General features: G+C 39.3%; 1 protein-coding gene across 5 annotated transcripts; it reads right to left on the reverse strand.

Moving 5' to 3' along the window:
• Nucleotides 1–543: 543 nt before the first annotated feature.
• hdr (hematopoietic death receptor) lies at nt 544–9,740 on the reverse strand. Of its 5 annotated transcripts, none has more exons than XM_041042676.1 (11): nt 9,578–9,740; nt 6,975–7,122; nt 6,639–6,767; nt 6,400–6,511; nt 6,207–6,298; nt 5,588–5,677; nt 4,859–4,897; nt 3,912–3,952; nt 3,712–3,768; nt 2,690–2,723; nt 544–2,292 (listed from the first exon to the last, which is right to left on the reverse strand). In XM_041042676.1, the coding sequence occupies exons 1-11, from the start codon at nt 9,599–9,601 to the stop codon at nt 2,003–2,005; spliced, it is 1,056 nt and encodes a 351-aa protein (XP_040898610.1). In that variant the 5' UTR covers nt 9,602–9,740; the 3' UTR covers nt 544–2,002. The 5 variants fall into 5 exon arrangements, with proteins under 5 accessions (XP_040898610.1, XP_040898609.1, XP_040898611.1 ...); XM_041042675.1 differs by having other exon boundaries at nt 3,550–3,768; XM_041042677.1 differs by lacking the exon at nt 4,859–4,897.
• Between the last annotated feature and the right edge of the window lie 4,087 nt (nt 9,741–13,827).

Genomic DNA, 13,827 nt, shown 5'->3' on the forward strand with positions numbered 1-13,827 from the left:
TTAAACCGTATGTCATCACAATACTGTTGAGCATCTGTTCTTCATCCCCTGTTTTGCTCAGTTATCTTAAGTGAACTGTCACAGACGTAAACATCCGGTTCCTACTCCACTAACAAGGGTGAGGTCCAGTTATCTACAGATGGGTGACACATTAAAGGGAAGATGTGAAAACTGAGCAGAGAAACAGGATGATAATACCCCCATCCACAGGTCTGTGACTAGCACACTGGCTCAACTCAATTACTCAGTTATGAGTGTACAGTATGACAGCTAATTTAAACCACATTGGAATCAACTGTGGGACTTTGTATCAGTGCACAGTAAATTCCCCACATAAAAAATATGTGAGGAATTGGTGTTGAGTCTAACCTAATGTATGTATGTACTGTGTTTTTGGGATTGTGGGAGGAAGCCGGAGTACCTGGAGAGAACCCACGAAGGCACAGGGAGAACATGCAAGAAGAACCCAGACCGGGGTTTGAACCTGGATCCCTCTGAAGAGGATACTTGTAACATAAAAACACATAATTTCCATCAAAAAAGTCACAGCCAACTCACAGTTTTTATTCTTTTCAGTTTTTAGAAGCTTGAATTTTGAATCTGATATTTCAGAGCTTTTCAAGCTGCGATTATTTTGTAAAAGAAAACCTATGAGTAGGTCAGCAAAAGATATAAAAGTCAACTTAAATAAAATGAAAATAGCAGAATGAAAGAAATGACAAAAACAACAGGATATGACAGGAAGCAACAGGCGAAACATGTAAACATAAGTATTATGTAACACTGTGATTACCCTTCTATAAAGCAGACAAGTATATACATGACTTCCCTGACAGCCATACAGATGTGTGACACAGCACCTGCATGTAAGAATGTAATCGAGGAATGCAATTCCTAAAGAGCACATAAATGTCAGGAAGTACATTCTCTCGCAGGCTTAACCAGGTGCTTTTTGGCCAAGGTTCTTGATGATATAGCATGTTTAGTATGCAGAAGAACCTTTTGTGGTTTTGATGTTGCTGTTGTGATTAGTTTTATCACAAAAGCGTAACAAGCCTGGGAGATGACAACGTAAATAAATAATAAAAATAATAATAATAACTGCTTTGCTCATTAAATATGCATCAACCAGGACGATCGCAAAGATCTGAATAAATATACAAGTACAAAATTCACAGGAACAAGTTTGAGAAATTCCTTCTCCTGTACAACAAAAGGAGAAACAATCAACCTGTCTCCAGATAAATACTTTTAGAGGTTAAATAACTTATTATCTATCTCCATATCAAACAGGCTTATATTTCAGCCAGGTTTCAGATCCTGCAATCCCCCATCAGGGTGTAACTTGCATACTAACTTGCCTTTATTGAAATGGCATAACCAGCCCTGTCAATAAAATACGCACATTTTAGGCGTGCATGACTTTATTATTACTATTATTTATTATTTATTTGGGGTGGAACAGATTTACTTCTAAAGGAAACACCACTACCGCTGGTATCCCAGTGCACTGCTGCTCCACTGGACAGCACTGGACAAGAAGCACCAAGGACCTCACACCATAAATGATATTCATGAGGTTCATGAGATAACTTATGCTTTCTCGTTAGCATTCAGTTTTTATGCTTCACATATCTCAAACTCCCAGAGAACTGCAGGTCTGCTGCAACTCTCACTTCTTATAATCCAAGGCTGAAGACCTGTCGGCTTCTCACCGCCTTTTATTAAATCAAATAATTACTCAGTTCTTACACTGAGCTATAACTTTGACTCACCATAAGTGACATTCATGAGCCTGTATAACTCATACTTTCTTTGGAGAGGGAACTTTTTTTTGCAGAACAGATTTACTACTCGCAGAAACACCACCATGGACGGCAGCCTTGTTGTAATGCTACTCCAACCAGTACTTGATGGCACATAGGCTTTCAGCAACAAGGATCTCACAAGTCTCAAGGCTAGATATTTTCAGAAGTGTTTTATAAAAGAAGTTCACCTCTCTCTAACTCTCACGGACGTAATGACCATCTTGAACAGCTTTCTCCATGATAGTCTCAGCTGTTCGCCTCTGATTCAAATCAAGTAATGCTTTTAGCAGGTCATTTAAGCTAGCTTCTCTGCCCTCTCTCTCCACCCAAATATTCAGCAAGTCATGGATATTGTCCTCATAGGAATCCATGGGTCTGCTTCTGATCTCATTGTCGTTAATCCCAAGGTGACGGAAGAATCTCTTGTAGTGACTGATGTCTATGTCTTCAAAATAATGAAAGCATCTTTTCAGAGACTCTTCACCTGCAAACAAAGATAAAGACCTTCATTCAAGCACCTGGACCACAATCTGGCATGCACTCATCACTGTAAGAAGCTGTTTTATGAACTACTGAAACTTACATACATAAGTAAGTACATCTGACTTAATCACCTGATTTAAACCACTATCTGGACTGAACCACAAAGTAAGGCTGCAACAGCCACTTTCTAATTTTTGTATTGTTTTTTTTTTTGTGTGTGTGTGCAGGTGAGTTGTCCATGTGTGTTTTGTTTGACAATTGCTACCTCAAGTTGCCCCTTGAGGAACAAGTAAAGAATCTTGAATATCTTCTGTCATTTTTAACAAAAGTGTCCCACTCAGTATCATAAAGAGAGGTGTGAATTTTAAAGAGAAGCAATGAAAATAAAAACACGTTACCATTCACAGGAACAAGTCTGACAAACTCCTCTTCCTGTATGACAAAAGATAAAACATTCATTAATCTTGGAGAATACAACTCTTTAATTCAGTCACTTCACATGTTCAAAAGCCACATGCTTGTGCTGAACAGGCAGCTTATATATATATATATATATATATATATATATATATATATATATATATATATATATGTGTGTGTGTGTGTGTGTGTGTGTGTGTGTGTGTGTGTGTGTGTGTGTGTGTGTGTGTGTGTGTTTTGGCCAGATAGATTTTCTCATGCGAGTGCTGAATGCAAAGACATTCTCTATTGATGTTAATCTTTAACAGGAGAAACAGTCAGAGCAAGTGACTCATCCACTTCTGTCTCAAACTATACAAACAACACAGAACAAAACTATGACCACGGCCATGTCAGATGAGCAATGCACCGGAAGATGATGTTTCACAATACTAAATACACTAAAGTCAATTGTCAGGTAGTTTTTTCTCTCTAAGGTTGTCTGTCACAGACCGGAAAAAGACTCCCTCTGTGAATCTCAAACTGGCCATAGTGCAGAAAGTAATAAAGATAATAAAACGTATGGTGCAGTTCTGTGGAAAAAAATTTTTTTTCAATCAATTCAATTGGAGTTTGAAGATAATCTCATTGCTGGAGTGAATATCATATGAGATGCTGAACACAGTATGTCATGTCATTATGTATCAAAGTGGGAAAGAAGAGCAGGACAGACCAGTCAAACGAGACAGCTGAGTTAAGATGGCAAAGCATTACTCATTAGAAACAAACAAAGAGTCAGCAGGTGAGAAGGGAAGAAGCAAGCATGAAAGCAAGGATGGAGATGAGCTGTTGCTCTCACCCTCCTGTTGGGCTGGATGGGGACCACTTGGGGAGCGAATGCAGCGGAGGCAGAGGAGGGCAGGCCGGTTAGACTGTGCTGTGAGTTACTGGCTGAGCTGTTGAGGCTTTCACACAGCTCTCTACGCTCATCCTCCGTACCGGATGAGGATATGGTTCTCACCCGTTGTATATTTGAGCAGCTTGGCCACTGGGTTTGTTCGCTTCTCCTTTCCTCATGCTGGACAGGGTGAGGAACATGTTCAAACAAATCATTTTAACAGAGCTTTATTTGGCCCAGGCCGCACTATGCACAAGCCGCTGCAGTCCTCTTTAATCTCTGAATAAAATCCATCCATTAAATCTGAGGAAACTTGGACTCACCTGTTCAGATTTCTGGCCACTGAGCAGATTTCTCAAACAGTCTGAAGAAAGAACGTGCAGAGATGAGTTAGTTTAAGGAATTCAACCAAACACAAAGTTGTTTGACTTATGTGTGATCTGAATTTACCTTAATGGGTAAATCAACACTGAATAACACAGGGCAGAAATGTGCCGCTGCACTGCTCTCTGAGGGGGTTTAACATCAACTGCAGCACCTCTGGCCACAACAGCCAGTGGTGTCAGAGCTGACCTGGCAGATACAGTGCACATTTGTACTGGATTGGCTACAGTTTACCAACAGCATGGTAAACAGCAGAGACTGGGAGGAACATCCTCACATGGCTTACCATGGGTGAAATGAAATGGAGAGGCATTTTACTCGACTTGCCAACAACTGAGAGCAGTCTGGTTTACATTCAGTCTGAATGATGATGACATAGACCCAGTGGTTTATGTTATTTACATTTTAGCCCACTACACCTTATTCCAACAACGTCAACGAGAAGCATTAACACATCTGCTGTGCCACATGCTGCTGTGAGATCACCAGCTATCGTCATCACACATTACCACATGCAGACCAGTTAAGCTGGTTTCTGTGCCAACACGCCTGGACCACAGCCCATGTGAGTCAAAGCCACAGCCTGTCAGGCAAAGTCAGCCTTCATCACTTTAAAATCTGAACCAATGAGCACACAGATAGATCTAATTGTTCAACCAAATCCTTACCTTACTGTTTTGTCTCTGGAAACAACAGCTACATAAAACAAACCTGAGTGATTTGCAACAATATCACCTGAGTGCATCGATCACTGGAGTAATCTAGCAAAGTAAACTGGCTTTTGGGCTGTTGTTTGGGGAAAACAAGCAGTTTGATGACATTTCTCTACTGGTCAGTAAATGATGTATATAACTGTCAGTTGCAGGTTTAGACCTATTAAACTTACCAAAGCACAAATAATGGCTTGTGTGCAGAGTATTTGTTTCTGGACAGAAAACATAAGCAACATGATTTGACGTTTAAAGAAATGAAAAACATTTTAGTTTCCTGTCTTATGAAATTCAGTTTTATTTTAACAAGAATCAGATGTCAATCATTTGTTTCCTGAGGTTTAAATCTCTGAAGTGTCCTGAGGCTTCTCTGAGAACTCAGAAAGATGTACCTGTATATCCCAGTGTCTTTAGATTTTACACTTTAAGAATACCATTTTAGTTCAAGATAAGGCTTCATAATGACACATTAATTTCTCCCTATAAAGGAACATAAGTTTCTGAAATCTTTAGCAAGTCAAACAACTCTGTGTGGACTGTCGGAAATGAAAACGTGCTGCATCATAGTGCAATCTATCACTTCCTTTATTCAAAGGAAGAAATTGTGGCAGGTCTTCGTTTCCTGTCTGCATCTTTTGATGTTGTCACTGTTTGACTCAGTGTCTGCTGATATGCCAGGGCAGAAAGTCAGCTACAGCCTATTCTTAAAGATATATAAATCTTTAAATGATTATTTATTTCAAAAGTTTTTAAAACCTAAAAAAATATTTAACCAACAGAAACAACACTTTCTCCTCATGCTTTTTATCTATTAACAAAACTCAGGTACAGAGATTTTAAATGTGTTTGCATGTTTTAAAAACAACACACATTATCTAGGCTTGTTTTATTCTGTTTCCACATACCTGTTGCTCTGCTTCTCATGCAATAGGCAAATATCATCAATGCAATGAACACAACAGCCACACATGGCAGCACGATCGCTGCTAGGTCTGCTGATTGAAAAAAGAACACAACTTGTTATGGCATTTTACAGTCTAAGTGGAGTCATGTTTGAAATACATGTCACACGTTTCTTCTCTTGAATTACAGATATTGGTCAGGTTTCTGTATGGTGTATGTCTGAATTTTGTGGGTGTGTATAATGACTGAATCACTCTGCAGTTACGGATATCCAAATGAAATGACAGTGATAAAGTGAGTGAATGTGTGATTCTGCAATGAGCAAACCACAAACCAAATTTGTGTAGCTCGCACAAAGAAACTATGAGAACGTCACTTGCTGAATCTGTGTTTGGGTTTTGATTTGGAAGCATATAAATATGCTAACCCTGCATTGACCATATGTGTAAATATGTGTAGTTGCAAGCCCACCTGCAAAAATCAAGCCTTCAAACAAAGGAACGTTCTTTTTTTTTTTTTTTTGGTGTAACAAAAAGCCAGACTTGTCTCCAGTGATGACTGGTGTCTTCATAATGTGTAAAGAGCTTTTCAAGTGGCGCTAGCTTCCACTGAGAAGTGTACCTGAGGCAGAGCCAGGGCTGGTCTGGATTTTCTTGCATTCTGTGTTGGAGGTAGAGGTGCAGTTCCTCACTATCACTTCATCTGTTCCACACCTGATGGAAGGCAAGAAGGAATTAAAAGGAGTTTCTCCTATCATAAACTATGACTGAATCGAGCATCAGGTGTGCTCTCCGTTCGGTTTGCATAGACGCACCTTGAACATTTCTTGCACACTTCGCATGCCTCGTCAGGAGCACAAAATTGCCCAGATTTGCACCGACATTCAGTATCTTGAGTGGGAGTACATGGCCTTACCATTTCCTGATCTGAGAAAGCAAGAAAAAGACCTTGTTAAGTCTGAGTTTATGCTCAGAGCACTTTGAAAAGGTTGAATATTGATTTTTCTTCTACAGTCGTTCCAATCGATAGTGTAAAGCTGTCAAGCAGAATTACCTGGGCGACACTGTGTGCACTTGAAACACTGATTCAGTCCATTGGGGTGCTCCGTGAATGTCCCATATTCGCATTCCTCACAGCTCGCCTTCTCTGCTGAACTGGTGCAGGGTGATTTTACATGTGTACCTAAGACACACACACACACACACACACATTACCCAAAAATCCCTCCTACCTACACCTACTCATTTGATCGTTCAACATTCAACAGAACCTTCCCTATAGCTAAATAATAACTAACCATACCACATTTAACCTGCTTCATAGCTCCTAGCTCCATAGCTCCACTTCAGCCTCTGAGGACTAAATCAAGTGTTGCTCCATGTGGCTTACCAGCTGGGCAGTATGAACAGCAGATGCTGCCGTGAGGGTACTGCTGGTCGGTAATACAGGGGACATCCCGCCGTGTCTTGCTTCCTCCCGAGTCAAGGCCAGAAAGTGGAAATGCCCCCGTGGGGACCAAGATCAAGAAGGAAAAAACCTAACAGATGACAAGTTCACAAATATTAATCTAGCTGTTCACTTTTCTCTGTTTTATAGACATTAATAATATATTGGACTTTATGGACCAAATGATGAGTCCATAAATCAAGAATCCTACAAGCAGACAAACTGATAATGAAGTTGTTAGTTGCTAGTTGCAGCCCTAATTTTGATAATCAAAATTATGCATTTATTAATCCTAAATGACTAACATTTAATGATTTTAGCTTGTCAGACGTAGTCCTCTGTTTTATAATCACTGTAAACTAAACCTCTTTGAGCGCTGGACTGGTTGGACACTGCAGCAGACTCATTGGTAATGACAATGATCTCTACTTGGTGCCATAACCATTTGTCTTTGTTTCTTTTTGGCATCTTTCATTTGTACATTTTATTAAAAAAAATAAGAGACACATATCCCTTTTTTTCCCCACATTATTTGATAGTAAAACTTGAGAAAGAATACCACCGACATGAGAAAGACCCTCAGTTTAAAAATCATTATTTTACATATTCATAGAGCAGGCTTTTTTTTTTTTTATTTCTTCCCGTGTGTCAGTCCTTCATATCTGTGTGTTATAGCCTCACCCTCTGATGGCAGCCTGAAAATCAAACACATCCCTTCCGCTCAAACTAAGTGACTAATTGCAAAGGAATACTTATCTGAAGTTCTAATACTTTACACTTTTTCACTAAGCAACTTCCTGGTTTAATAGTCATTAAGATAATGTAACACTTCATTTGATGTAACACCACTGTAAAGCACTTCTGATCAGGCCACATTATAAACCAGGTAAGAGCTGAGGAGGTGGATGTGAACAGGGGATTACCTTCAGATTGTTTAAACTCAGCCTGAAGAAAACATCAGCTACTGTAAACTGATCAGGAATGGCATCTTAAACACTCTCAGAAAAAAAAAAATGACTCATTTCACCTGATCACATAAACAACATGGCAAACACCAGCACAACGACCAAATAAGGCAACTGAGTAGTTTCCTGTCCACACCCATCACCTACACTGCCCTACTTAATGAAAAAAAAATCTAATCACGTGCAGGGACCTGCAAGCACGAGCACATCTGTGAACACATACTATTCGCGTTAAAGTCAGTTTTTCTTCTTTCACCGCCTCCACAGTCAAATAAAGTGGCGTGATTTAAAAAAAAAATAGACGACAGTGCTAAGAGAAAGCATAATCAGTCATATACCGCTGAATGAGTTTGTCTTCTTGTGGCATGAGGTGGGGAAATTACGGCAACATCCATTCATAACAAATGAGTGCAACGTTTTTTGCTTTAACGTCTCAGAACAAGCAAGACACTCCAACTAAAGTATGAAAGAAATCCTCTGAATCTTTAGAAGCCACACCTCAAATCGGAATGCATTTAATTCACAAGTCAACTGTTATTTCTGATGCAACTCCAACCTTATCAGGTAGTCTGCGTCTAGCTTCCGGTCGCCCACACCGGAGGGATAACTACGCCAGCAAGCAATTCTGATATAAAACTACTTTTTTCCCTAACTACATCAATCTGTTTAGTAATCACCGCGCCGAATTAAAGACAGATTATTAACAACTAACAGTGCATTGTTGTGGGTGTACATGTAGGTATGTGTGGTTTTATACTACATGTTTATTTAATGTCAAATGTCAATGTCTTATCTGTTATTCTAAGCACCTTACCTTGAGTAGCATTGTAAATTTCGTCCTATTAATATGATGACAACAAAAGCTTCTAATTGTAATTGTAATGCATCTTCTATACAAATTTTAGAAAGTTGAAACACTCTTAAGGAGCAGGCGACCCCACAAGGAACACACCCCCTTTTTCATATTCAGAACTATCATTATGGTTCATTTACACCGAGCAGTCAACCATAGAAACTGTAGAGAGTCTCACTATGGTGTGTGTGTGGGGGGGGAACAGAGCTTCAGTGAATGAGTTGGTTTGTTGGTTGTCACTTTTCCGAAGACCACGAGGAATTTCACAGCCGGGTTCAGACAGCGCGAGAGGGTCGCTGACCCGACAGATGTGACAGTCTGCGCGAGGTTTGTGCAGAGACAAACGTGCAAATGGGGGACAACAAAAAAAAAACAAAAAAAAAAAACGATTTAAAGTCCAAATGACAAATTAAGAGTCACTGATCTGACTTGAGAGTGTCGACAATAAGTGGCCACTTCACTGTTCAGCCAATAAAACACAAAATGACTCGAGAAAAACGGCATACAAAGAAAAAGTAAGTAATAATAATAATGACGATGGAAAATCTGCTCGGTGGGTCAAACATAGATGAACTGTTTTCACTTTCAGGAACTGTTACCTTCATAAGAGCTACACCAGAGTCTTTAACCGTCTGTGTGACCGCTACACAGTGTCCGTAGCTGGGACCAGAGAAAAAGAAAACTTCAGTGCGCCGCGCTGTTTAAAAGAAGGTGAAAATAACACTTACCGCAAGTTTAAAGAAGCTTCTCATGTTGCTGCTGAACTGTCAAAATCCACAGACTGGCAATGAGTCATAACAAAAAGAATAATAACGCAGCAAAATAAAAAAAATGCTTGAACACAAGTCTCTGTTGCACTCTCCTCAAAAGTTCAGCTCAGGTGTGAACGATTAGAAGATCACGCGCTGCCGGTGTCTGAGGTAGGCGGGGCTACATGAATCCAGGAAACCCTAGTTTGGGTTTCCTGGATTCACGACGGGCCTGTCACTTCGAGAATGAAACCCAAGCATGACATGAATGAGTTTGGATCGTGAGATACAAATACAAATCAAAACTGTAGAAAAAACAGACGAGGCAGAAAATGATCCACTACAATAGGAGCAGTGCAACAAATAGCACAGGTCTACTCCATTTACAAGTAATGCATTCAAAATCCTTTCAATAAAATAACAGAGGTGGAAAAATGTACTTCTAGTATCCAGACTAAATGCAGAAAAACCTGTGTATTATAAATGTATATATATTCCATGATTAGATTGTTAGTACTGATGGAACCGTGTGTAAGCATTTTACTGTTTTATAGCTCTAACTGATTTATATACTGAGGTAGGTCAAATTCATAGAGCACATTAAAATGTAAACCACAGAGCAGTTACAATCAAAGAAAAACATTCACAATTCATAACATACAGTTTACTACGGTGGTTCTCATAAATAAATAAAATCATAAATCATAAAAATCATCAAAGTGGATATATATATATATGTGTGTGTGTGTGTTTCTGTAATGGTTAATACAGCAGTATGTAGAAGCTTTTTAACCAAAATGATATTTTTAATGCTAAAATATAATTTTTATTTTTTATCCATGAATTTTCAGATTTACTGACACACAAAAAAATAGTAAAGCACATTATTATCTCTTGATAAAGATGTCAAATTATAGGGATTTACTTGCATTCCTGAACAGAAAAATTAGTTTTAGTGGTTGAATGTCATGCTTGATTTTTTTTTTCCGGTTATTATGTGTGAAAATTGACTATTTAGTTTTTCTGTTTGTTATTTGCCAAATAAATAATAACATTTTTAGTTTTAAACAAGATTTTGAAAGATTTTTAAAATACTTATGTTTTCTCATCTGACAGGTGGTCTCATTGAATTTGTTAAGCACTTTGTGTGTATAATATGATATGATTATATATATATGTGTGTGTGTATATATATACACACACACACGCACACACACACACACACACACACACAGTGGATATATAAGTATATATATGTGGCAGAAGTTAAGTCACGTCAGTGATCTCCTGACTTTTCTTCTTGTGCCATTATGAGGTGGTTGACATTTATAGTTTTGACATCTCAACTGCTGGATGAACTGACATAAAATCTGCCACACATTCAAACCCCAGTTTGAGTCAGCGGGTGAACAAGTTATGACCTATCAATGTATTAGGATCAGCAGTGAAGTTCAGTGGTGAGCACGGGTGCCTCACAACAAGAATGTCATGGTTTCCGATCTGTCGGCTGGCTTTGGCCTCTAATTTGAATAATTTCAATCAATTTCGCCTGTGTAGGTTTTTCTTCCATCCTGCACATCTTGCACTGTGCATGGTTATTTCCAAATGCAAACTATGCAAATTAGAACTTTGTCTCCTGTTTCAAACACATGGTATGTCAGCTTGTGTATAGAAAAGCACAAGAGCTTTCAAGCTGAATGAGGACTGCATCACATTTGCTGCTGTAGTGCAAAGTGAATAGCAGTTCCAAGTGGTTCCTCTCTGCTGCTAGGCCCTGCAGGATAATGGCGAAAACAGACTATTGTACAAAGCCTCTCATCACAAACTGCATGAAGTCAGCAGTCATCACAGTTTTTTTTTTTTTAGCAAACATCATTCTCCTGGATGTGCTAGTTTGACATTATCTAATGAGCTGTTGTCTGCAGCTCACTGATATGCAGCCTAACAGGAAGGGGTGGGTTCAACTGTACATCTTTGGTTGGGATGTGTGGAAAATGTGTTGATGCAAACTGGACAACACACGGTGATTCTGAAATAAAACTCGATCCTCGGTTTCAGTCTGTGAAATGTGGCGCTCAGCTAACATGGAGCTGGTAGTTTGAGTGAAAGCTGAAGACCTGATGGGGCTGGTCTATAGGTTCTAAGATTAGACTCATTTAGAGACTGGTGGTTTCACAGGCTGCTACAAACGCAGAGAGAGAAATAAAGGCAGCAGGCTGCTGTGCACCTCAGTTCATCAACATCTAAGTTCTACTATGCATTTCTGTTTTGATTCATAATTCAGAGTCCACCGCATGTGGGAGAATTTCTGTGCCATTTACCCCCCCCCCCCCCCCCCCCCCCCCGCACTCTACTGGAACTTGTGTTTTTGATGATAAGTCAAGGGAGGAGGCCAAAACCTCTGAGTCAATTTTTCCAAGATAAGGCATGAATTTCAAATTGAGATGGACCAAACTGCTTTCGGCTCATCTGTTGCACGTGATGAGATCTCTTTGACACATAATGTAAGAAGACATACAAAAGTACATCAAGAAGCAGCAAAAACAGTCCTGCATGGTGTAACAACATGCAGGAAATGGGGTGAAAAACAGTAGCAACGACTTTTGCTCTTGAGTCAAACAGAGCGCTGTGTCTGTTATGCTTTTGTCAAGACAGATATCAAACCATTGTATACACAATGGAGCTTAACCATCTTTTTAAGGCAGCCTGACATGTTAGTGTGCAATGCAGTGAACAGCAGCAAACTGATGGCAGCTGCATGACGACGGAGGAAAGAGGAATACATGTGAGGGGTCAGTCACTATGAAAAGGACTAACTGAATGCAGAGTGCTTTTTCTGACCACAGATGAACATTTCATTTTTAACCTTTGTTGTCTGCCTAATAGAGCTATAAAAATAAATAACTAAAAACATTTTTTTAATCCATTAGCATGGTATTGTTGGGCAAAGATGCAGAGGGAAGGCAGATATGGCTCAGGAGGTAGAGTGAATCAAGGCCATTTTATCACAAGGTCGACCCCTGGCTTCTCCTGGCAATATGCTGTGAGAGTGTCCACACTGAACCCCAAATTGCTCCCCCTGGTCCAGACCAGTGCCTATAGAGCTCACTGCCATTGGTGTGTGAATGGATGAAATGTCTTATATGGTTCCTCGTTCAAGGCCATTTACTGCTTACAGTAACATAAGGCTGCTCTCTGAATTTTTGAGGTGATACTGACCATAGACGTGTTAATGTTAGTATAGAGTCTGGTGGCCATTTATAACAATTTAAAGTGATCAAGCTAACCTTTGTAATGTTGCATGTCTTTGCAGTTTTTGCAAACAAACACATGGTAAAATACCGTGTTGTTGGACAGTTGATGAAACAAAAAAAAAAAAAAGATAGTCTAGGCTTGTCCTATTAGTTTGCTCTTGTAGTTGTAGCATTCTTCTCTTATGTGTTTAATGGGATTACACCCACCCACAAGCCACAAGTTAGAGCCTGTACTTTCAGATTAGACTGTGTGAGAAGTTATATATTGTGATGGATGGAAATCATTCCACTTTAAACCGCAAAGCTCAGAGAAAAATTCACCTTCAAAGCTGTAACAGTCATTGCTGTAAAGATGGGGGTGGACTGTTTTGAAGGAGGAGTCACGGTCATTACCATAATCAAATGCAAATTTACATTTAACCCGCCAATGTCTTGGGCTTATGGGGAATGGTCTTTGTTAAAAGCTGCTAAAAAATTTTTTTTACATTAAATAAACAACAATGATATTCTCATTATTGTTTGGAAGAAAAAAAAAGAAGAAGAAACACTGTTGTTATCACATGAAAGGAGCCACACAAACCACTGTTGATAATGGCTCTCTTCCAAAGCTGGACATTTAGTTTAGGATGAGTTTAGGATTTTAAATGAGGATTTTTTATTTTTTTTTTAACTTTTGGAACAGACCTCGGTTCTCGGAATTCAGGTTTCACTTTGGCTCTCACCAAAGTGACAAGAATAGAGGAATGCTACAGCCATGTCACGACTAACTGTTTTAGTGGCTGTAAGGTATTGGTTTACAGCAGTACCTTACAGCCATGTGCAAGAAAATCAGCCATTACCCTGTATGTTAGTCCTGACTCCAATATTGTTTTAATTGTAAGAGGTCAAATAATGTCATTCCTTCAAGCATGCAATTCATTAAATTCTTTTATGACTTCGTGTTTGTGTTGCCTCAATCCACTCCAACCACCGATC

Source organism: Toxotes jaculatrix, chromosome 7 (assembly GCF_017976425.1).
Source record: "Toxotes jaculatrix isolate fToxJac2 chromosome 7, fToxJac2.pri, whole genome shotgun sequence".
NCBI lineage: Eukaryota > Metazoa > Chordata > Actinopteri > Toxotidae > Toxotes > Toxotes jaculatrix.